Here is a 22994-nt window from a genome sequence, read left to right on the forward strand (position 1 = left end):
GACTTGCCAGCACTCGACGACGACACGGGGTTTTTGTAACCTCGCAGCCAGCGTGCGACTCTCCAAATGTGCACCGACACTCTGGTGGTCTCGCTCTGGCTGCTGCAACGCAGCCAAGCGTATTGGCACAGGTGTAATTACCTGTTAGGCTCCCAGCTGCAGCTATCTCTTTCGCCTGCCAGACAGACAGAGAGAGAGAGAGCGACAGAGAGAGAGAGAGCGAGGTAGATCTCTTGAGCGTGGCTCTCTTTAAGCTAAAGCCATCTCGCTTCCACAGCCAAAGAGAGCGACGCTCTTTGCTCATAATGATCATTACGGTTGGTTCATTTGTGACTCACTTGAAAGTTGGTCTTGTCTTGTGGAAGAAAAAAAAGCTACGCCACTCCGTACTGTTCTGTCCCATAGGAGTAGGTCTGTCTCTTCCGATTTTTTTCTGCAGAACTGCTGCCTGCTGCTGCTGCCTGTTGCTGCTGCCTGCTGCTGTCGTTGACATTTTCGTGGCAGAGGTGCCAGCGCTGGTCAACACTTCCGCTCTGCGATCATTTTTTTAATTTGTATGGGACATTACATTACCCAAACCGTTTAAAGCAATCTTCTTAACAGCTCCTATATAACCGATCTTTCGAACTCCTTATCATTATCATGGCGCGTAGCAGCTCCAACCGGAACTAGCTTGCCCATTGGGCGCATTCCTTGCCAGGCGCAGGGCCCCAATCGGATGTCCCAGCACGAGTCTAATAGGCCATAAATCGATTAAAGTCCATTATCATTATGCAGAAGGTTCCTCTCCACAGAGAATTGGTACCTTTTGATGGGTTCGAACTTCCGTCGGCTGCTTGGAGAATGTTTTCGCAACTGCTGCATTCATGTGGAAAGTTTTTAGCGCTACTGTTAGTTCTTGGGGTCGAAATGCTTTGATTTCGTTGGAAATAAACAAACCAAACAACAACCATAAACATGAAAAAAACGAGGCTGTGTTTTTGTGAACGAAGATGGGGATACGCTTGCCAAAAGGTAGATCTTTCATTGGAGTAATTCTATTTGATTCAGTTCAAGTGGAATCATGTAAAAGTATGTGAAGATCAGCGAATCATTTAACTGCAGAAAAACAGTTTTCCCAAGGGACTTGTGCTGCTACCTTATGTACTTATTTAAGGCATAATTTAGTCAAACTTTAACTGGGACTTTGATTCCAAACAAGAGCATATAGGGGGTACACTGTACAGTGAAACCGCCTTTAGGGTACAACTTCCTGAGGCCAACAACTTCCTGTGTGTGGAAACTCCCTCTCTTACTTCCAGTCACTGTAAGCTCTTCACGGGAGTTTCCTTTCTCTTAGCAGCCTGCTGAAACTTCAATTTCTGATTTATACACCGTACTTATTTCAGTATAAGCTTCTGTGCAGAATTATAATGCCCCCCGGCAAGGGTATCAAAATACAAAGAAATACAAAAAAATATACAAAAAAAAATAGAGAAAAACAAAAAAAGAAAAAACTCCATTTGTCGTTTTTCATGCTGCTTAACGGAAGCAGCCGCAACCGTTAGACGAAGCTGTTGCCAGCGATGCCAGCCAAATGCAATTAGTTGCAGCAACAAACTGCAGCTGCCACTGCCACTGCCACAAGCTGCAAGCTGCAAGCTGACGCTGAGGATGGGCTGTCTGCAGCACAGCTTCGGGTCTGGCTTTCCATTTGGCTAAGCAGCAGCCTAAATACGAGTATCGGTACAGGCGTTCTGCAAATGATCTCTGGCAAAATATAATAAAGGAAGTTGGCGAAAATACATTTATCCATCTAATGATGTGATCCCGATACGTCCTCTCTCTCTCTCTCTCTCTCTCTCTCTATCTATCTCTCAGGAAGATGTAGCATATGAAGAAGCGTTCGATTAAGTGCAGCTTAAATGTATATGGGCATTCGCTTGCTATCAAATTTTTAGCAAAAAAAAAAAGTAATTAGTAGCCAGTAAATTAGTAGATTTATTGTTTTAATTTCTCTGCCCAGGTTGAACGATTTTTAGGGGATTTTCTTTAGCTACAAAACTTAAACGTTTTCAATAAAAATGCTTCAAGTGTGATATAAAACCCAAACAAATTACTGTGTTTAAATAATGATTGCTTAAAACTAATGAGCCATTAACAAAACACATTTGAACATCTTTACCTAAACCAATAAGCTCAGCAAATTTATGTTGCTTAAGGCTGATTGGGTTCAAAAATAAGTTGGACTTGTGCAAATAAAATTGGTAAATAAATTGTTTAAAAAACTTGTTAACTTGTTAAAAAAATATATGTTGTATACATGTAAAATCAATAAACATTTAATTCAATTCATTCAGTGTTTTATTGTTAAAAAAAACAATCTAAAAATTGGGTTCCTAAAAATATATTAAATTAAAGAATTTAATTTTAACTGAAACCTGAACTTTGCAACTAAACTTTATCTAATTTCCCCAAATTAAAAACCAAAACGGAATGGACTCGCACATGAGCTGCTGTCGCCGCCATTCATTGTTCTAAAAAAATAAAATGAAAATATATTATAGAGACAGACAGAGCTACACATGATGAGCAAATGTAACTATCATTTCGGCCAGACAACAGACAACAACAGAAAACAGAAAACAGCTAACAGCTCGTTGAATGCCGCACAAAAGTCGAGTCGAACTATTCGCAGCTCATGTGTTTCAGTTCAGTTCAGTTTTATTATTTTATTTGTATTTCTCCTTTATTTTTCACATTGTCATCGAACCGTGACGAGGCGTTGTTGTTGCTGTTTCGATGTACCTGTACCTGCTATACATATATATGGGAATGGGTATGGGTATGGGTATACCTGAGTTCTAACCCCCGCAGAAGCTGATGATCTAAGTGTAGAACATGCGATAATGTTTATGGCTGTCGGTTCTGTTCTACACTCTCATAGGGGTGCAACACAGAACTCGATTCGACTATGAATACAATATATACATATGTGCATACGTATGTATGTCGGGGTATGTGGTGCGCCTGCATGAGATGGATGAACGAGGTTGTATCGAAACGGTAGCGGGTAGCCAGCCCCCCCCACCCGAAAAAAAGGGATAATTAATTATGCCGTGGGCTGCTGGTGACATTATTCTTTTCACCTTTCGATAAGGAAATGACGAGGCGCAAAACAAATTCAACAAAATGCTTCTGGCATGCATAGGAGGATGCCCCATAGGAGGAAACTAGAGCCGCCGCTCCCCCTACATCTCTCTCCCTGCGGAAGTTCTCTTTTGTGGAAAAGAACAAAATTTCCGCTTGTGAAATTTGTCGTTTTTTTCTGTCACCTCAGCAGCATATGATAGACTGACACCCAGTGCCAATGATATAGTTTTTCTATGAGGTGAGTCAGCTGAGCCAACGCCGAGCTGTTTCGGCTAATTGTGCAATTTTGTGATTTCGTTATTGCTTTTCTTTCTTTCTTTCTTTCTTTGTTTATTTTTTATTGCTGCTGCTTTGTTGCAATCATTGGCCAAGACATTTGGCCAAATTGCATTTGGAAAATGCACTGGAAAATGGAGGCTCTGTAAGTGTCTCGAAGCTTTCACCATATGGCGCTGGTGCTGGTTTGCTGTTTTTTGCTGGCTTGAACGAATTGAAATCCTGTAAGTGGTTCTCTCCCTCCCCTCCCCTCTCTCTCTCTGGCACTGCAATTAACAGTCTAATGAACTTTCACCAAACCGAACCCCCAAAAGCCCAAAACTCATCCCGAAAAAAACAGAAACAGGAAAATCATTTCCAGAACAGAACCCCCCAACTAACGGATGTGCCAAGTGGGTAGCACTGGGGGTTCGGGTCAAAAGCAATTGACCGCCCAGCAAGCAGACCAGCCAAACACAACACGAAAAAAGGGCCAAAAGCTTAATTTTGGATCAACACGGCACACGGAACAGAAACAGAAACAGAACAGTAGTCCCGTCCACATTCGGGGCAAGAAATTGTGCGGCTGGGAAAGGTGTTGCCTGTGGACTTATTGATACCTTGCAGTGTGTAGGAGTGTTCAGTGATTGATCCAATAGAACATAAAATACATACTTTCATTTAGGGATTTTTAAACTAAATAACTTTTGAATACATACATATATCTAAATGAAGATCAGCTAAAGGCCAAATGAAACCAAAATCTAATGAACAGCATAAATAAATAAATAATATCTTGGTTGAATAATAGTCAGATTAATATGAAAAACTTGAATGACTGCAATTTGGTGTCATTTAAATAGCTACAAAATTGGCATATTTCTTTTCCATAGAAATAAACGATCCCACTTCCATATCTTTCTTGAATATCTGCCTTAGTACCCGAAGCTTTGACTATAGCTAATGTTATGTTTCCACAAATGCTCGCAAGTTTATTTTTTAGCAGCCAGCTAAGCTCCTCTCCAATTGAGTCAACTACCCTAGCCCTTTTTGTCTTTTTGGTCAGTTACCTAGTTTGTGGCAGTAGCCCAGTGGACCCTTCATTTATTTTCATAACGTAAGAACGAGCCGACTTTATATGCTGGAATACTAGAAATAATAATAACAATAATAACCCACATGTCCGAGTACGGTACGGGTACGGGTACGGGTATGGGGACGGGTACGGGTGAGTACGAGTACGAGTGCGAGTACGAGTATGTATGGGGCCATTTGGCTTTAAGTGAAGTCATCAAAACAAGCCGCATCAGCGACAAAAACCAAACTGAATTCTGTGAAACTTTTGCCAGAGAGAGAGAGAGAGAGAGCAGAGCTCCGGACATAAAACCCAAAATGAAAAACGACAAAATATTACAGAACAGAGCTGAAAAGAGGATTTCTTAATTACTCAAGAAGTGGTGCGCGGTAGGAAGAGGATGCCGCTGACGCAGACGCAAACGGAGACAACAACAAAATGCAGCATTTAGGGTCGCTTCTTGTATTGGCCTCATCATAATTACAGGGCAACTTCTTCTATTTGATCCATAGGCCAGTTGGCCCTTGGCCGCTGGTCCCTGGCCCCTGGTCCCAGTCCGTTCATCGGGGCAATGATATGTGTCGCGCTCTAGTGCCAGCCAGCAGCTCCAGTCCGGCAATTATTTTACGACCTAACTGAAAACTCAACCAAAAAAAGAACAAACTCATAGCGATTCAGTGAAAAGCATTTGGCTCTTTTTTCGGTTCTAGTTTTTATATGAATTTCTGGTTACGGACGGCTGCCTTTGACAGATCTACGATAGCAAAAAATAAAACGAAAAAAAAAATAAAAACAACAAAAAGAAGTTCTTTTTGATCATGTCCCTGGGTCCGCCACGTGTTTTCTTTTTGGGGTGTCGCCGCAAGTGCCTACAAGTCGTTACAATTTTCCACGATTTAGTGGGATGGACCGACCGACCCCTTGCACAACCTCTTGTGGAGTACAGTTGCGCTCAGTTGGTGGATGCAGCGTGGCCAAAATGGTTCCATGCAACATGTCAAACTCAGCGGAGCAGAAAATCAAAAAAGTGCAAAAGGCAGAACCCATCAACAGGTTGCCATTGCCACAGCACACAGAGTGTACTTACCCCATAGAAAAAGAGAGACAGAGAGGGAGAGAGAGAGAGAGCGAGCACCCTACAAGTATGATAATAATTTAGACGCTTATCTCTTGATAGAGCTGGCCAACATGCAATATGGTCCCCGGATTCAGCCAACTCCCGAGTCGGGCTCCGGCTCCGGCTCCACACAGCACACAGCACATGGCAGAATGCAAACATTATTTTTCCGCTGCTTTAAATGGAAAATTGTGAAAGAATTATGTGTTAAACACGCAGCCGGGACCGCAGCAGCAGCAGCGGCAGCACCAGCAGCGGGCACAGAGCATTGGTACAGTTAACACAAAATGTAAAGCACATTCTTGGCTAATGCAAAGGAACGAACACTGGCCAACAAAAGTTGCTTGAAGCTGCAAACAGAGAGTAGTTGGAGAGGGTAGTGCGGTTGTTGCGAAAGAGGAGGCAAAATATTTACTAGCTGTCTACTAGTATTAGTTATGATCTATTTTATCTACGATCGGGACACCCGGAACTTTTAGAAACATTTTTGTTAATGTTTTGAGAGGTTAAGTAACAGTAACGTGCTGTTAGGTTAGCAATGTAACTGAATGTAACCTTAACATTTCAACCATTTTCACCTAATTTTCCATCTATGTGTGTGGCCTCTAAAACATAACTAAGCTAATCTACGACTACTATTCGCTCTAATTAAGTTACTAAAAGAACTCTGTAGAAGAACAAAAATATATTTTATATTTTGTGTCATCATAAGACATTATAGAAAGTCAGAGAATAAGAGGTAGCAATCCGAATATATTATTTTTATGCACTGTAAAATTATAGAATTTTATGCCTTGATTTAAGTTAAACCTGAGGAAGATGTTATTTCTACCTTAGACACTCTCTCACTCGTATTGATTTGCTTTACTTCCATGTCAATGTATCTCAACATCAATCCCCAGCCAAGAAGCTTTCCCAAGGCCTGTACCGTGTACCGTGTACCGTGTACCGTGGTACCTGTTGCCTGGTGTAAGGAAGTGCAGATGGCGCCTTAGACATGACTTCAATTAAAGTGCAATAACAACTCTATTACTAGCGAATGGCTGTATCAATAAAAGAGTCTTCTTTCAGTTTCAGGACGGGCAGGCAGGTGGCAGGTGGCAGCTAGCAGCAGATGACGTGAGATATGAAGAGCTCTAAAACAATAAAAATCTGAAATCAATTTCTACAAAAGCAGCGCTCCACCAGCAGCAATCGCCAGAGCCGATGGAGAAGCAATGATGCGTAAACGTGTTGGGGCTGGGGGTGGGGTTGATGGAGGGGAGAGACTGGGCTACCGGTTAAAGTCGATTCATGTTCCAAAAGGGGTCGGTCTCCTCCATCTGTACCGGGTCTCTGGCTCTGGCTCTGTCTCTGTGCCTGTGTTCCTGTGGCCGCGACCGAATCACACCTTAAATGGCGACTGGCGACTGGGACAAGGCTGCAGCTTCGAGAGCCTGTGATTATCTGAGAAAAGAAGCGAGAAATATTTATGAACTGATGGCCCCAGTCATTGATGAGGATCCCGATGATGCTGTCCGAACTGAATGGACTGCAATGATGCTATCACCAGGCCATCTAAGGGGAGTTTCTCTGTCTCTATACATCTCTACCACTGCAGCTCCAACTCCAGCTCCAACTCCAGCTCCATAGGCCACAATGAGTTGATGGATAGTTGCGTAGCAGGAAGCACGCTCCAAGTAACTTATGAAAATTCATAAAGAAATATAATAATAATAATAAGAAAAGAAACAAATCTTGGCATGGGATGGGCACGGGGACGGGGACGGGGACGGGGTCTCGGTGACCGAGCTCAACAGGTGTAATAATTGGAATCTGTTTTCCATCTGGCATCTGGCATTACGGCCCAAGCCCTAATCATGGTGACTGAGCGCGCGCGCGCGAGCCAAAGCCAAAGATTCTGCAGATACTTTCCGGCAGTCTACCGAGTTGCGGTTACGCTTGGTGGGCTGTGTGTCTAGGCATTAAACCAACCAGCAGCTGTAAAATTACATCAAATGTTTAACCAACCCCCAAGTGGGGAGAGCTCCACGCTGCTCCTCAAGCTACGAGTCAAATTTCTGGTATAGACCGCACAGAATTTCCTTTACTTCGAGCGATTACCAGTAGCCCATCCTGCAGCAGGCTCAGTGGAGGCTTTCCCACGCTCTCAGACCCACTGCTCCTGACTCCTGACCTGCCTCCAATTAGAGAGGCAGCCAAGCGTTGCCACATGTCACACCCAGCTCGCTGATCTGATGTTGCAGTTGCACTTTCCAGCTCCTCTGCTTAATTTTGTGTATTTGTCGTTTTTTTTTTTTTTTGTGGCATGACTTACGCATTACAACTGAAGCAAATGGAAATTTACATATCAATCCCCAAAAGCTGCGCCTCATGCTGATAATTATCTTGGCACACCAAGTGTCCAGGCTCGCTCTCTCCCTCTCTACATATTTGCCTCTCTTTCCCTGTCTCAGTCTGTTTGTAATTGAATTGGAGTGCAGCCGCGAAAAGGTCACAGACATTGCACATGGGGCAGCAAGCGGAGTCAGCAATAAGCCAAACACCAAGCTACAAAATATGCCAAATACAAACATAAGTAAGTGAAAAATAAAACAAAAATAAATTTATACAGTATATACAAAATACAAATAAATTAAATTAAATAAATTAATAAATAAAAAGAAATTTTAAAAATGTTATTAAAAATTAATTTCCAGAAAAAGTTCATTATCGGGGGACCGAATGCAAAAGAACTTAAAGATACATTTGTGGCGAGTATCTAAATGTAGAGGCACGCACCGTGGCACCCCCAATTAAGTATGTTTCTACAGAGTCCTCTCTCCATTCTATTTGAATTATTTTGAGTTGAAATTTGGAACTTCCATTGAAAGAATTATTTGCTGTTGAATACATTTCTTACACTGCTTCCACCAACTTGAACTTGAAATAACAATCCTTATGTATAGTGTAATTAAAGCCAGTGCTCGGCGCGTGAGATCAGCCATGAATAAGGCAAAAGAGCAGCCGTGGCCATAGCCATACCCATAGTTGTAGATGCATGTACACAAGTATCTCCGGCTGTAGCTGTAGCCACCTGTGCGCAGGCCACAGCATAATGCAAATTATCAGCTGAAATTGCACGAATGGTCAGGTGCATTCATAATGAAGAAACTTAGGACGCGCCAGAAGCCAGAAGCCGAAGCACAAGCAGCTGAGGAAGATGGGCCAGAAGTCGCTTCTTTCATAATTGAGTTGCAAGTGTTTCGGGGAGTGCCGAGTGCAGAAGGGGGCAAGAGTGGAACTTTTTGGCTTTTTGGTTCCCATGGACGACAGCAAAAGCGAGTTTAAACACTCCGTTTCATAGATAATCATCATAATTATCTGGCATACAATAAATATAATATCTAGGCAAATTACAACAATTAGGCAGCTCCCAGCGCACAGTTGGAAAACACCCAAAAAGTTTTACCAAAAAAAAAAAAAAAGGCCATGAGGGAAAGCAAATGATCGTTGGCTGCCTGTATTTATATTCGAATACTTTATCTCTCTCCTACATACAATGTATTGTATGCTCTGCCCTGCAGTGGCCCACAATGATAGAAACAATGGGCCGGGCTGGCTGGCTGGCTGGCTGTGCGGCCGCATAATAGACATAATTTTCACACGCGTTTCATTTCGGGGAGAGCACCCCAAATTAGGCAGAAAAACACTCTGTGGCGACGGGACACTCGGATCTGGCCAAAAAGAGTAAAACGCGAGCAAATGTTTAAGCCACAGCGGGGTGGGCAGCGAGGGCTGGGGGTAAAAACGTTTCAAAAAGGGGAAATATCGTTCGGTAATTTCGGGTCGATTAGAAAGTTGAAGTGGGAAAGGTTATGCCACAGTTAACTCAGGTTAAATTGCATAAGGAAGCTGCAGTCAAACGAATGTCGAGAATAATTAATGTTGTGTAGATAATTATCTAACACATTATTATGTATTTTATTTTATTTATAACAATGACTGACTCGGATGAGACCAGTTGGATTAATTGGTTCTGCAAGAAGCCCGGAAATGAGTTCTTTGTGATGGTGGACGAGGACTTCATCCACGACAAGTTCAACCTGATGTTCCTAGACATGGAGAAGAAGAACTATCGCAGGGCCCTCCAGGTGATCCTCGACCTGAACACTGGGTCCGCCTCCGATGGTGTACTCGATTCCGAAGCGGAGGTTCAAGAAGCCGAGGAGCTCTACGGGCTGATTCACGCCCGTTTCATCGTCACCGATCGCGGCATCGAACTGATGTACAAGAAGTACGTGAAGGGCGTCTTTGGGAAATGTCCACGCGTCTTCTGCGAGCGCCAGCACGTGCTGCCCATCGGCATGAGCGACCACATCCGAAGCGAAATGGTGCGTACCTACTCTACCATTATAATGGATAAATTGGGATATATAAATAAGTAAATGTCCTTAAAAAATGTATATGTAACTAAACACACAGGTAAATCTGATAAAACTAAAGAAAAAAGCCCCGAAATATTGAATTTGATGATTTAGAATTTTTAGATAAGTCTAAAACATTTTTTTAATATATATTTCATATTTAAAATACAGATATTTTTTATTGAAAATAATGTGTTCATATTTAACTAAATTATTTACAAAAAATTATTTCCAAAAACATTTTTATCTCCAATGAAAAAATTATTTTCTACATTTAAATTGAAGAAAATCCCACTATTCTCTCTGGTACCAAAAGTTCTCGGTCCACCCGCGCAGCTTCTATAAGTCCTCCCGGTATATACCAGCTTGTAACTCCATTCTTAGCTTAGTTTTTGTTGTTGCCGACATTGCATGGCACTACGTCCATTTGGATGGCAACAGCCCACGACTAAGCCCAATGCCTCCAAAAAGCGGAAACTCATTGGCAACGCTTCGTTGCGTAAATATCTCGACGCGACTTTTTGGCCAACAGGTTGGCAAAAAAAAGAAAATAAATAAAAAAAAGAAGCTACACACACTCGTACACCCGTACAAATAATACGAGTACCAGAGGAAAGAAAACGAAAAATCTGACGCCAAGCCAAACCAAAGCAAACCAAAGCAAAACGAAAACCGCCAAAGCAAAATGGCCGACAACAAAACAACAACAACTGAAAAATGGGTAAAAAATTTTTTTAATATTTCAGTTACGCTTGGGCAAGCGACAACATCGCGATAGAGCCTCCACCTCCACGACTTTGACTTCTTGAATCGTATATAGTAGTACGAATACGAATACGAATACGACTGCGATTACTCCCCAATCGTATGTGTGGGGGGGCTGATGATACTGCCACAATGGAAAAGGGTAAATCACAGAGGAGAGATCCAAAATAGATGGAGATCTCGTGCCAAGTCAGACCGCAAAGTACTGAGGACTGTACCGGTGCGGCCCGGCTCTGGGGGCCATCGAGCGAACACCTGAGCATTTCTTTATGGATCTTGAGCAGAAAACCTATCGCGGCGTAACGTCATTAAAATTAGTGCTATGCTGAGCTGAACTTAGCTCAAAGAGGGAGCCATAGTCTTCTGGTAAGATACGATATAGGGTGGATAGGGGTAAGTAACACACGTAACACACACGTTACAGATGGGGTTCTAGTCACGAACGCATATCGGTTATAGTTAGTCGCTTCAGCTCGGTTCGGTTCGGTTTGGTTCTTAGGTTCCTGCCTGGTGGGGTTACGCTTCGTTGTCAGGTGGCTAAGATGGCGTTGAATATTTCGGATATGTGGATGGTACAATAACCAATGTAGTGGTGGAGTAGAGGGCAAAACTAAAACCCATCCATAGGTAAAGCTCAGTAAAAGGGCTAGCGTTGGCATGTACCATGTGGGAATGGGCAAACGTTGACTCTCAGGTAATTAGAGTCAGCAACAAAGGCCATAATTACCTTGTAACTAGGAATTATGAAAATATAATAAAAAAAAAAACTCAAAGACAGAGAGAGAGGCGGAGGGAGAGAGTAATGTAGTCTAGGGCCACCCAACCACAGAGATCTGGTCTGTTCCATCGCCGCCACCTGACAGTCAGTAGTCAATCTTTAATGACTCTTAGTTTTATTTTACATCTGACTTTTTTTTCTTCCTTCCCTTGGCATTAGAAGATTTCTCATGATTGTCTACTATACAGCAGCAATTGTCTGTCTCTTTGGGTCAGGCCTAATCTCTGCTCTGATCCAAGTCGATTTCTTGTCTGCCCCTGCAGATCTCTCAGTGCAGTGCAGGGCAATAAAAACGCAGACACTCTGTGTGTACTTCTTTCGTCCGTTTGGTTTCTTTTATTAGTTTTATGCGCTTGGGAAGAATGCCAATTGCCTTTGGACATGGGACAATATTATCGGCAGCTCGGCTTGGAAAACCTCAACCTCAATGCCCAAAGGTCTGCCTTCTCTTCAATGTTTTTGCTCGATTTTACGAGCACTTTCCCCCCAGATCCTCAGTCATGGTCAGCGATATTAATGCAGCTGTACGTAATGAGTTCATCAATAGTCAAAGAACAAGAATTTATTACTAGTTCTTGTACACTTGCAAGCCAGGAAAATATTGCTTGATTAGACACAAGAAATGTGGAAATAGTAAAATGTTTATAGGGAATTTATTAATAGACAGTATTTGAAAACAGGGGAATATCCCTTGCATTGGTTTCTTTGAGAAAAGGAAAAATGGGAAATTCCCAAAAAAGTTTTCAGACTCTTCACTGCTTATTAAAATATAAGCCTTCAGTTTCTTTATAGCTGTTTATCGTAATACTAAAATTTAATTAGTATAGGGATATATGAAATAACTCACAATGCTACCAGGCGGTTGAAACAAAATTTCTTCCTTAATAACAAAATACACTGCGTGTGTGGGCGCAGCTTTGATAACTTCTAGGGCTCGAGATTGCAAAAATAATATACACACACACAATGAGGGGACGCAGTGTGTTGTTTTTATATTCCAATAATTGGGGATATATTATATTTTATTATTTAATATTTCTTTCATTATTTCTTTCTTCGGCGACTCTAGTACACATATGTGCCAGCCAGAGCTAGCTGTTGTCCCAGGAGGGAGTCTTAAATATTTTGCCTGAAATTCAAACTAATAAAATTGATTGATAAGGTGGCTCCAGAGAGTCGTTTCATAAAAATTAGTCCCCCCCCATTAAGTTTAATTCCTTTGTCGATTTGCGAGCCGATAACGGCGCACTTAAGCCCTTGAGTATGCAGAGCACCGACACAATATGTTGGGAATGCATGCAGTTCCACAGATTATACTCGTACCCACTCAGCTCAATCACCTCCGTCGCCCATCCATCCTCATCCCCTCTTACAGATTAAGGCCTGTGCATTATCAATGCCCTTATCAGTCTCAAGCCGCTTTCAATCGACGAGTGAACAACGCGGACACCAATCAGTATAGTCGAGGCATTGCTGCAGAACGGTTCGCAAAAAATAATGCTGAAATTGCTTTGGCTTGTCGTGATTCTAGCGGTGCTCCGTGGCTGCACGGCTCAGACCCCGGAAGCTTACCTGCTGCAGAGCTACAGGTGTGCTACAAAAGTGTCCTAAAACAGTGGCAAAATAGTAATATTTAATATTTTATTGTGATGTGAATAGGAAGTGGTGAAAGCTATACTTAAATTTTGGTATAATCAGACTTGTTTCTAAAGTAAACTGCAGTTTTTTTTTTCAGTTTTGTTCTCAAATTTATTTTAACAAGGGCTGAAATTCTTGTCTTCCGAAATTACAGAATATAAAATAAGTCCCAAACTTAGTCTGACTCTACTTAGATAAATGCATATGTATGGATGTAGATTTATTTACATATTAACAATTGATTTTCAAGCCCTCGCACATTCCTCGAAAATTGCAATACAGTGGAAGTTCGGAAATTAGAACCACTTGGTTCCTGGGGTGTTTCTAATTTCTGAAGATTTTTTTGGACAGGAAATGATAAAACCTTATTAAAAATAGTTGCGCAAGCTTTATTTTAATACAAAACAGTTTTTATTTATTCATTTAAAGTTAATTAAACACATTAAAAATACTTTAAAAACTTGTTTGTTAATTTTTAATTTTTAATTTTACTAATTTCCACACTCGTTACCCGAACTGTACACACCACAAAAAATTCGGGGACTCCCATTATTATTTTTACTTCAACCGAAAAGGCAAAGCTGTGTGGGCAATACAAAAACTCTTCCAGAAATTAGAACCACAAGTTATAGTTTGAGGGTCGCCAATGCAATAAAATGTCCAGTTCTAATTTCTGGAGTGTTCTAATTAGGGGGGGTTCTAATTTCGGAACTTCCACTGTACAAAAATCTATGATATGTATGTAGATATTTCCTAATTTCACTTTCAACTAACTTTGCGCGTGTTCGTATAAACAGGACAAGACTGTGCAATCTTTGAATTGTTTTATTTATTTTCAACAGGTCAGTTATCAGTTCTTAACAATTTTCGAGTATATACAAATATTCCGCACTCAAACATGAAGATACATGGGGGACTTAATCGGCTTAAAAACGTCGCATCTAATCAATCAAAAATAATCGTTTGAAGGGGGAATTATTGGAAAAATTGCATACTCGAACGTTTTAATCTGAAATGCGATAATGTGAGTTCTTAGCGGCTGGAATATCTTTCAGGCAGCTCCTTGATCCTTGCTCAACTAATTTTGCCAGTGTTCATCGTTTAGAGACATATGAAATATTTCGTATTTGGTAACTCTAAACTCTCTATTTCGCTCTCTCCCTCTCGCATTTAATTTAAAGTCTCCCCCCAGATCTAAACTTCATGCCCACCCTGGGCAATGGTCATGTGGGCTACACGGTGTTCGGGGATGCCATCTTCATGAACGGAGTGTACAATGGGCCCTCAGGCAACAGCAAGCGAGCTCGCATTCCCAATTGGCTGAACATCTCAACGGAAGTTTGCGATCGTTTCGGCTGTGCCACAGACGCGGATGTGGCCGTGAATGGTACCAGCTATGAGATGGATCTGCGGGATGGCTACTTCCGTTCTAGAACAACTTACAAGGGCCTAGGACTAACCGTGGAGCAGAGAACGTATCCGCATAAGTACTTCAATAGGGCCTTGGTTTATGAGGTGGTGGCCACCAGGAATAGCGGATATACAGCCAGGGCGAACTGTGAGTAAAAAAAAAATGGAAAGGGAGGGGCACAACGACTGACGAGGATTTCCCATTGCAGCCCCACAGTTCCTGAGACTAAGCCAACACCCTGGCAATGCCAGCGATGCCTTTGAGTTTGTGGTTGTGTCCAATGGCAGCAGTGCCAGCGGAGATTATCGCACCATTCGGGGTCGCACGGAGGTGCTAGAATTCGAGCGTTTCCAGCCAGAACACCAAGAGATCTACGTCCTGTTCAGCGAATCCCTGGAGCAGCCCCTGCAATTGGAGTGGCCCACCTGGCAGGCGGAACTGAGTCATCGCATCATCATCTGCATAGATCGGCAACAGAGTGTGGCCCTCAAGGAGCTGCAGGATGTGCTGCAATTGAATGCCAACAGCCTGCTGCAAAGACACACGGATGCCTGGCGCAACTTCTGGGACCGAGACTTCTCCATCGAGCTGGTGGGCAATGCTCCGGAACTGTCGCAGATCATCAATGCTGGCATCTTCTACCTGGCCAATTCGCTGCCCTCGCTAAGCACCAACCAGGCGAATGAGCCATTTTACGGCCTCAGCCCCACTGGCCTGGGACGTGGCAATCTCGAGGCGGACTATCAGGGTCACAATTTCTGGGACACGGAGATCTGGATGCTGCCGGTGGTCACACATTTTGGCTTCGAGTATGGCAAGCAGGTGCTGGACTATCGCAGCAGGAAACTCGAGGCAGCCAAGTACAATGCGCGTTCAAAGGGCTTCAAGGGAGCCAGGTGGGATGATTTTCTTGGCACCTAACAGAGTACAGAAACTTCCTTCCTTCCTTCCTTCCTTCCATCCCCTTAGATTCCCCTGGGAGAGTGCATTCACGGGCACTGAGGTGACGAATCCCTGCTGCCCCGAGGTGGCCCAACAGGAGATACACATCTCTCCGGACATCTCCCATGCCCTACAAAAGTTTCTAGCCCAATCGGGAGACTTCGCTTGGGTCTGCGAGAAGGCCTGGCCAATTGCCGCAGAGGTGGCTGAATTTGTGGTGAGTCGTGCGGCCTGCGAGGAGTTCCGTCCAGTGTGCCACTTGCTTAATGTAATGGGACCCGACGAGGATCATCCGGATGTCGATGACAATGTCTATACGAATGCTGTGTCCAAAATTGCTTTGGAATTTGCCGAATGGGCGGGCGTTTATTGCGGCAATGACAGCACTGAACTCTTCGAGAAGTGGCGCCTTGTCAACGATCGCCTGTTGATTCTACACGATACGCAGCTGGATTATCATCCCCAGCATGTGGGCTATGTGGTGAACACCACCGTCAAGCAGGCGGACACCATTCTGCTGGGATATCCCCTGGGATATGATAAAAGGTAGAGTTGATCCTTAGTACTGGGGGGAACAATCTTGTGATAATCATTGCATGCCCAACAGCACCACGCACCTAAACGATCTGAGAATTTATTCGAATGTAACCAGAGAGTCGGGACCGGCCATGACTTGGTCCATGTTCGCCGCCAACTATCTGACCAGCAAGGAGGAGTGGACTGGCCACGAGTATTTCGAGCGCGGCTACAAGAACTACGTCCGTCCCGAGTTCAAGGTGTGGAGCGAAACGCCGTTGGGCTATGAGGGTTCCGCGAACTTCATCACCGGCATCGGTGGCTTCCTGCAGGCCATCATCTACGGCTATGGTGGCATCAGCTTTAGCCGAAATGACAACAAAACCATGATGAATGTTCGCGTGGGCACAGCGCCGCTGGATGTGTCCGAGGTGCATGTGAATTATTTGCGCTATGCGCATAGCACATGTCGCTGGATCTTTGGGCATGCATTCTCCAAAATGGACTGTGGCGCCCGAACAGGTCCAGACTTTGTGATGGTGCAGGGCAAAAAGCGAACTTTGCTGGGCAGATCGTTCAATGGTGAGACTTTCTTATCGCAATTCTACAAAGTAACTGGCCCTAAAATTATGGTATCCCCCCCCCCCTTCTGTTTTGCAGTGACACTCCTGAAAGGTGATGAGCCCATTCAGATTAGCTATTTGGAATAAATTGAATACATTTTATTATTATTTTGAATAAATATGAAGAGAACTACATATTTTTGCGGGGGTGTGTGTGTGTGTGTGTGTGTGTGCATATTCGTGGGAATTCTAAATTAAAATATTTAGTATGCCATTTTTGGGAAGGATCTATTGCATTTGGTTATGGCTATCTTGGATCTGTATTGGCCCCCTACTTAAATTTGGCTATGGATGAACCACTAACACCGGCCGCATTCTTGCTGTTGCCACTGAGCACCACATAGGCTGTCTTTGTTTCCTTTTGCTTGTGCTGCAACATGGTCAGCGTGCCCAATGGGGTGTCCGTCGAGCTCATTGTTTTCATTAGCTAATAGGTAAAAAAAATTTTGATTAAAACTTGTAAAAAGTGAGAAAGCTATATTTGATTTGCTGGCTTACCCCATCTTGTTCCATTTTCTTCAAACGTTTCTCAATCTTATTCTTGCCGGGCCCCTTGCCATGGAACTTGTGTGACAGATAGCGGAACGCCTCCTTGAGGTTCAATATGCGACCATTGTCATCAATGTAGTCCAACTTGACATTCGGCTTAAAGGTCTCTTTATCCTTAAAGTCCATAATGGGTCCGCAGTGGAACCGATCACGACGGCCAACCTTTTCGTCTTCCCTGCAAGAATTAAGAATAAACATTAGCATTTGTTCCTATTATATATAAATATATATTAACTATAAACACCCACCCAGCTGCTTTGTCCTCAATGGAATAATTCTTGGCCTGCAGATGGGCCATTTTGGTATTGCTGGGCCTGTTCTTTTCCTCCCTTTCGAGGTAACCCTTGGACAGGGCCAGACGTAGGGCATTCGCCACACCAGCGCCCACATCAGGCTCCTCGTCCAGAATGGCACGATCCTCCAGATCCTCGCCGAGATTGTCCAAATCAGCTGGCTGCATAACCTCATCGGGATTCACCGAATTCCACGTGCCATGGCTCAGCGCTGGCTCATCATTGTGCGCATCCATATTATCGTCCAGCTGCTCGATCTTGTCAAAGTCCATCATATCATTGGAGTCCTCGTTACGATTGCCGGCCATGCCATATGTGGGAATGTCGCCCAAGGTGCGACAGAACTCAGCCGTGGCATTGAGCACGATGTGACCATCCACACTGCTCAGCACGACACCCGAACTGGCCTCATCGATAATCTCCGGCTTGATGTCACGCTGTATGGACTCGAACTCAATGGGCAAGGGTTTCTTGATAATGTTCTCCTTTTGCTTCAGCTTGCGAGCCTTGGCTAACACACGCTCCAGATCATCATCCTCGTCGGCTTCATATTTAACCTCCGGCTTGGTCTCCTCCATCTCAACATCTTCGGGATCGCGATGACGGCCCTGACGGCTGCCGAAATTCGACATGCCTGATGTTCCGGCCTCAGGCAAAGGCTCGAGGTCTTCGGCCCTCAGTTTCTGGCGAATTTTCTTCACCTTTTTCTTGGGCTTCTTGAATCTAACGAAAGGGAATGAGATTATTTTGGATTAAAGAAAGCAAAGTAGATGGCAAACTTACTTGGACATTTCCTCCACACTGAATGTATCCGAGGCCAGCTGCAAATTGGTATCCGCTAATGTTTCCAGACGTTTGCCAGCCAGCTTTGTCTTAATTTCCAGCAGTCTGCGTCTGTTCTCACGATCCTCCTCGGAATTTTCACCAATCACAAAGTTCTTGCGCTTCTTGGGCTGTCCCTCAATGTCATCGTCATATTTCTCCAGCACCGAACGTTCGATGGGGTTGCCCAACTCGTCGTATTGCTCCTCATAGACATTGTAGCCATAGGCGAGGGGATTCTGTTTCTTGTTGACGACATTCTTCTTGTAGCGCTCATCGTCGAGCATGTTAACATTGACCAGGGTGTCGCCCTCTTCCTCATTGAGAACATCCTGATCCTTGAGCGTGAGGATAACCGTGCGACCTTCACCAAAGTCATCCATATCGTGCTCCACACGCAAACCCTTCAAATTGTTATCGCCATAGGCACGTTGACGGGCCTTTTGCTTCTCCTGCTCAACTATATCTGCAATGCCAAAGGCCTCATCCAGTTCCTCCAGCTCTTTGGCCTGGAGGGTAAATAAAATTCATTTTATTGGAATCCAAATATGAATTAAAGATCCAGCTGACGCTTACCTTCTTCTTTGCCTCTTCGCGTTCATTGACTACTCGCTTGTTCTTGTCCACCCATTTGGTGACATTATCCGTCTCCTCATCGGATTCCCCCAGCGTTCTGATGCGTGCCAGTCGCTCCTCCAGGAAGCGTTTCTCCTTCCGCTGCTTGAGCTTCTCACGCAGCTTCTCTGCCTCCTTTTTCTCCTTTAGGTTGTCGGCCGGCTTGTGCAGGAACTCTCCCCACTCGTCCTTGTACGAGGAGAGATCGCTGTCCCCACCGGACTTTTTATGCTCGCTTGTCGCGGCAGGAGTCACCTTGCTGGGCCCACTATCCACTTCGAGGGGCTTCAGGCCTAGCTTGGCACGCAATTTATTGGTTTCCTGAACTGAGAGAACATCGCCAGCTCCATTATCGGGTATGGGCGAATAGGAGCGTCCGGATGCCTCGCGTTCTCTGGCTGCTGGACCGGAGGGTTTGCGACCCGACTTTGACGGCGACTGTGATCGGGAGCGTTCTCGGTTCCCCCTCTCCCTCTCCCTGCCAGCACGTTTGCGAGCATCTCGTTCGCGTTCGATTTCTCGCTCCCGTCGCCCCTCATAGTCCGCGTGCCTGGATATTTGTGGCGGCGGTGGAGCGGAGAGCTCACCATGACGTTCGCGTTCGCGCTCACGCTCACGCTCTCGTTCTCGGTCCCGATCGCGCTCCCTTTCACGATCCTTGGCGCGTTCCTTTTCGCGATTCCTGTCGCGTTCCCTTTCACGTTCCCGGTCACGGTCTCTTTCACGCTCCTTCTCCCGCTGCTGGTCCCTATCGCGTCCTGCCTCTCTGTCACGAGCAGATGCTCTGTCCCTGACGGGCGGCTCTGGCTCGCGTTCCCTTTCCCTGGCGGACGCCTCCCGTGCCTTGGTCTGCTCCACTGGCACCTCCACACAATCCGAACCTGCAAAGAAGAGGTACAGGTTAGAACAGGGCTATCACGATGCTGTCGAATCGCTTCTTATATCAAATTTTCGGTTTTCTTCTCTCCCACTCACAATCTGCAGCAGCAGCATCGGACAACCTGCAAAAACAAGAAACGGAGAGAGAAGAACACCAAAATTTAGTACGTCCAGAACCAGGATAGTGCAGCACCAAGGCCATTGCCGGGCCCCAGGCAGTCCAACACAATCAAAGAAATCGCTTTTCTATTTGGGTCTGTCGGCCACGGCAATCGCCCTTGAGCTTGGTCTGCACCTGCGTCCGCATCCCCGCCACACTTACTATCCGAATCGGATTCCTCCAAGGAGATAACCTCGCTGGCACGCTCCCGCTCCTTGTGCTTGTGGTGCTTGTGGCGGTGCTCCTTTTGTTCCTTGGGATCCTTTTGCTCCTTTTGCTTCTTGTGTTTGTGATGTCTGTGTCGCACCGCGGACAAGTCGTCCGTGAGGTCTAATGTCACATCCTCATCCTCAGTGGCACGTGCCTGGCGTTCAGCGGACCTCGAGCGATGCCTCGCCTTTTTATCCTTCTTGTGCTTCTTTCCAGACGACGAGGATCCCATTTTTTCAATATTTTTTTCACAAATTTCACAAAAAAAGCAATGTATGAGACGCCAGTGTGACCAGAAGTTGGTTGTTGAAAAAAAAAAAAAAAATCGACAATAAAAATACTGAAAAATACACGAAATTCTTCTTCTTCTACATCGATAAATAATATCAACAATAGCAACACGCGGAAATTCGGGAAAATATGGAGATTAAAGTATGTTTAAACTTTAAACCCATCATTTGTGAAGTATTGCTATCTATATTTATTGTACTCTGCAGAAATCGAAAAAGTCAAAGAGCGGCAAAAAATCCAAGGAACCCAAAGATTCGACCCTCACACTGAAACTGACGGCACTGAGTCGTAAGCGAAAAGAAGTCATACGCGTTCTCGCCCTGAAACAAGAAATCCTGCTTAAATCGGCAGTATCATATTTAGAGTACCTGGAGCTCCGTGCGGAGATGGAGCGTCTAAATGGCCTCAAGGAAAATTTTACGCGACGCGTTGACAAATTGAAACAACAAGCCAAATAGTTTATACATGAATTGTAGTCGTAAGGGCTTAAACTTAACGTAGGGGCTTAACAAAATATAAGGAACAATTGATAATTATCAGATAAGAGAATCCATGTAGTTGTCGATACTTTAGACGCTGCTCTTCTGGACTGAGCCTTGTAGTAACTTATCCGCCGACGCCGCAAAGCCCATCCACATGCGGTTGAACTCCTCCTGGAATTGACAAGTCATAACCTCGTCTGAGCTGATCGTACAGTTCTCGTAATTGCCACAGAATCCATTATATGTCCAGTTGACGGAGCCGCTTATCAGGACACTTTCGTACGGTCGTGGCCATTTACGTTGCTTCAGCTGCAGAATCTCTTGCACCCGAGTCTTGCCATCGATCACGCAGAACTTGTGATGCATAATGAGAGTAGTTGTGAATGGGCCGCGCACGGGTACACCGAAGGCAGCCATATTCAGGATCTGTGATTTAGTAGAATAGACCATTTCGCGATCGCTGATCACGCGAATTGACACTCCTCGCTGAAGCGCTCGCTTCAGGGCCTCCCATAAAACTTTGGAAGTGAATGTGTATATGGCTATATCAATGGAGTATTGGGCCTCATCCATTAGCGCAGCAATCTTATCCAACTTTCTCAGGCTGCAGTGATTGTTTCCGCAGTCAACAGCTGTCGAGGACTTGCCTCGATGCTGCTCGAAACAAATTTCTCCCAGCTCGTTGAAGAAGAGAACCTCGTGGACTCGGAGGCGTCGCTTATGCCCGCGTACGTATTTGATTGCTTTCCAAAGCAGCTCCGAGGCTAAAACGGTGCCGGCAAAAACTGTGACGGTGGCCAGAATCGGATGACTGCTTGCGAGATCGAACATATCAACAAGTTCCATTATTTAATGTGTATTTTTGTCAATGTTCGCTTTAAACGAGTCCGCTGCAAACCGATAGACTGCACTAGGATATCGATGATGGTCACGATGTACCTCTCGTCGACAAAAAATTTTAATGATCTGAGTACTGGCCCTCAATGCAAAATATAGTAACTTGCAGATTACAATTGTATATATATATATAAATAGTAATATAAATATTATAAAAATATTATCTAAAATATGGATCGATACATCGATATATGTTCAATAACAACCATGCGCTGATCGCTTGACACACATTTTCAAATTCGAGTACCCTTTATCCCTCTTTTTTTGACTTGCAAATCAAAACATAAAATAAAATGAAGAATCTGCCGTCTACAACAATTTTGTCCAGTGACACCAAGGAGCTGCTGGAAGCCCGTGAAAATGAGCTGAAGAAGGTGCTTCAGTTGAAACTTTTGCTGGATGGATTGCGCCGTTTGGATATGGGAAAAAATCAGAGCCCAGAAATCAAGCGAGTACTCAAATTGGTGTCCATTGGGGAATTTGTGCGTCTAGGCGACAGCGATGGCCATCAAGATCACGTACTTGGTAAGATCTGCTACTTTGATTCCATATTCTTTTGTTCATATTCATGTTTTTGGCAGACCTACAGGACTACAAGAAAATCCCGGCCCTCTCCTACACAGACCGCAAGGCTGTGCGCACCAATCTGACGGCCAAGCTGCAGGCCTGGCTCATGCCCATTGCCGAGCTGGGCGACCAGATACGTGAGGAATTCCCCGAAGTCTTCAGCAAAGACTTGGAACTAAACCCCGGGCAAAAGGAGATCATCAGGTTAGAGGTAGAGCATCGCGCCAGCTTTGTGAAAAAGGGGGAGCTGCTCAGCCGCAAATGCGCCCTGCTCAATGATGCCGCCGAGCTGAAGATGGGTCCCCACCTAGTGGACGAGCTCCTCCTAAAACAGGCGTCCGCGGAAGTGACCCAAACCAAAGCAGAACTGCTGTGCAGCTGCGTCATCAATGAGATTACATCGCGCTCAGAGCACAGTGTGAAGGCCATCAAGGAGGTAGAAGCACATCTGGATGAGCTGCTTAGTGCTAAGAACTCGGCCACCAGCGTTCAAAATAAGTAACAAGCACTAAGATTATAACAACATTAGTTTTAAATAAATTGCAAATTGCGTAAGACGGGGCTGTTACAC

General features: G+C 44.5%; 6 protein-coding genes across 6 annotated transcripts; 4 read left to right on the forward strand and 2 right to left on the reverse strand.

Annotated features, from left to right (window-relative positions):
- Window positions 1-9559: 9559 nt before the first annotated feature.
- LOC111073061 (casein kinase II subunit beta'-like) lies at window positions 9560-10006 on the forward strand. Its single transcript, XM_022365196.2, has one exon. The coding sequence runs from the start codon at window positions 9560-9562 to the stop codon at window positions 10004-10006; it is 447 nt and encodes a 148-aa protein (XP_022220888.2).
- A 2968-nt stretch (window positions 10007-12974) lies between these two features.
- On the forward strand, window positions 12975-16773 carry LOC111073078 (protein-glucosylgalactosylhydroxylysine glucosidase). Its single transcript, XM_022365208.2, has 6 exons — window positions 12975-13117; window positions 14348-14724; window positions 14786-15473; window positions 15547-16065; window positions 16127-16617; window positions 16696-16773. The coding sequence occupies exons 1-6, from the start codon at window positions 13026-13028 to the stop codon at window positions 16743-16745; spliced, it is 2217 nt and encodes a 738-aa protein (XP_022220900.2). The 5' UTR covers window positions 12975-13025; the 3' UTR covers window positions 16746-16773.
- Window positions 16745-20489, reverse strand: LOC111073077 (U4/U6.U5 tri-snRNP-associated protein 1). The gene is made up of 6 exons (XM_022365207.2): window positions 20139-20489; window positions 18899-19818; window positions 18284-18831; window positions 17456-18223; window positions 17157-17382; window positions 16745-17085 (listed from the first exon to the last, which is right to left on the reverse strand). The coding sequence occupies exons 1-6, from the start codon at window positions 20416-20418 to the stop codon at window positions 16930-16932; spliced, it is 2898 nt and encodes a 965-aa protein (XP_022220899.2). The 5' UTR covers window positions 20419-20489; the 3' UTR covers window positions 16745-16929.
- A 26-nt stretch (window positions 20490-20515) lies between these two features.
- Window positions 20516-21032, forward strand: LOC111073085. Its single transcript, XM_022365214.2, has 2 exons — window positions 20516-20618; window positions 20684-21032. The coding sequence occupies exons 1-2, from the start codon at window positions 20607-20609 to the stop codon at window positions 20933-20935; spliced, it is 264 nt and encodes an 87-aa protein (XP_022220906.1). The 5' UTR covers window positions 20516-20606; the 3' UTR covers window positions 20936-21032.
- Window positions 20918-21944, reverse strand: LOC111073083 (mitochondrial cardiolipin hydrolase). Its single transcript, XM_022365212.2, has one exon. It carries the CDS (start codon window positions 21803-21805, stop codon window positions 21047-21049), a length of 759 nt encoding a protein of 252 aa, XP_022220904.2. The 5' UTR covers window positions 21806-21944; the 3' UTR covers window positions 20918-21046.
- A 127-nt stretch (window positions 21945-22071) lies between these two features.
- On the forward strand, window positions 22072-22992 carry LOC111073084 (augmin complex subunit dgt2). Its single transcript, XM_022365213.2, has 2 exons — window positions 22072-22381; window positions 22438-22992. Exons 1-2 carry the CDS (start codon window positions 22150-22152, stop codon window positions 22923-22925), a joined length of 720 nt encoding a protein of 239 aa, XP_022220905.2. The 5' UTR covers window positions 22072-22149; the 3' UTR covers window positions 22926-22992.
- Window positions 22993-22994: the final 2 nt, after the last annotated feature.

Source organism: Drosophila obscura, unplaced genomic scaffold (genome assembly GCF_018151105.1).
Source record: "Drosophila obscura isolate BZ-5 IFL unplaced genomic scaffold, ASM1815110v1 contig_200, whole genome shotgun sequence".
NCBI classification, from domain to species: Eukaryota; Metazoa; Arthropoda; class Insecta; order Diptera; family Drosophilidae; genus Drosophila; species Drosophila obscura.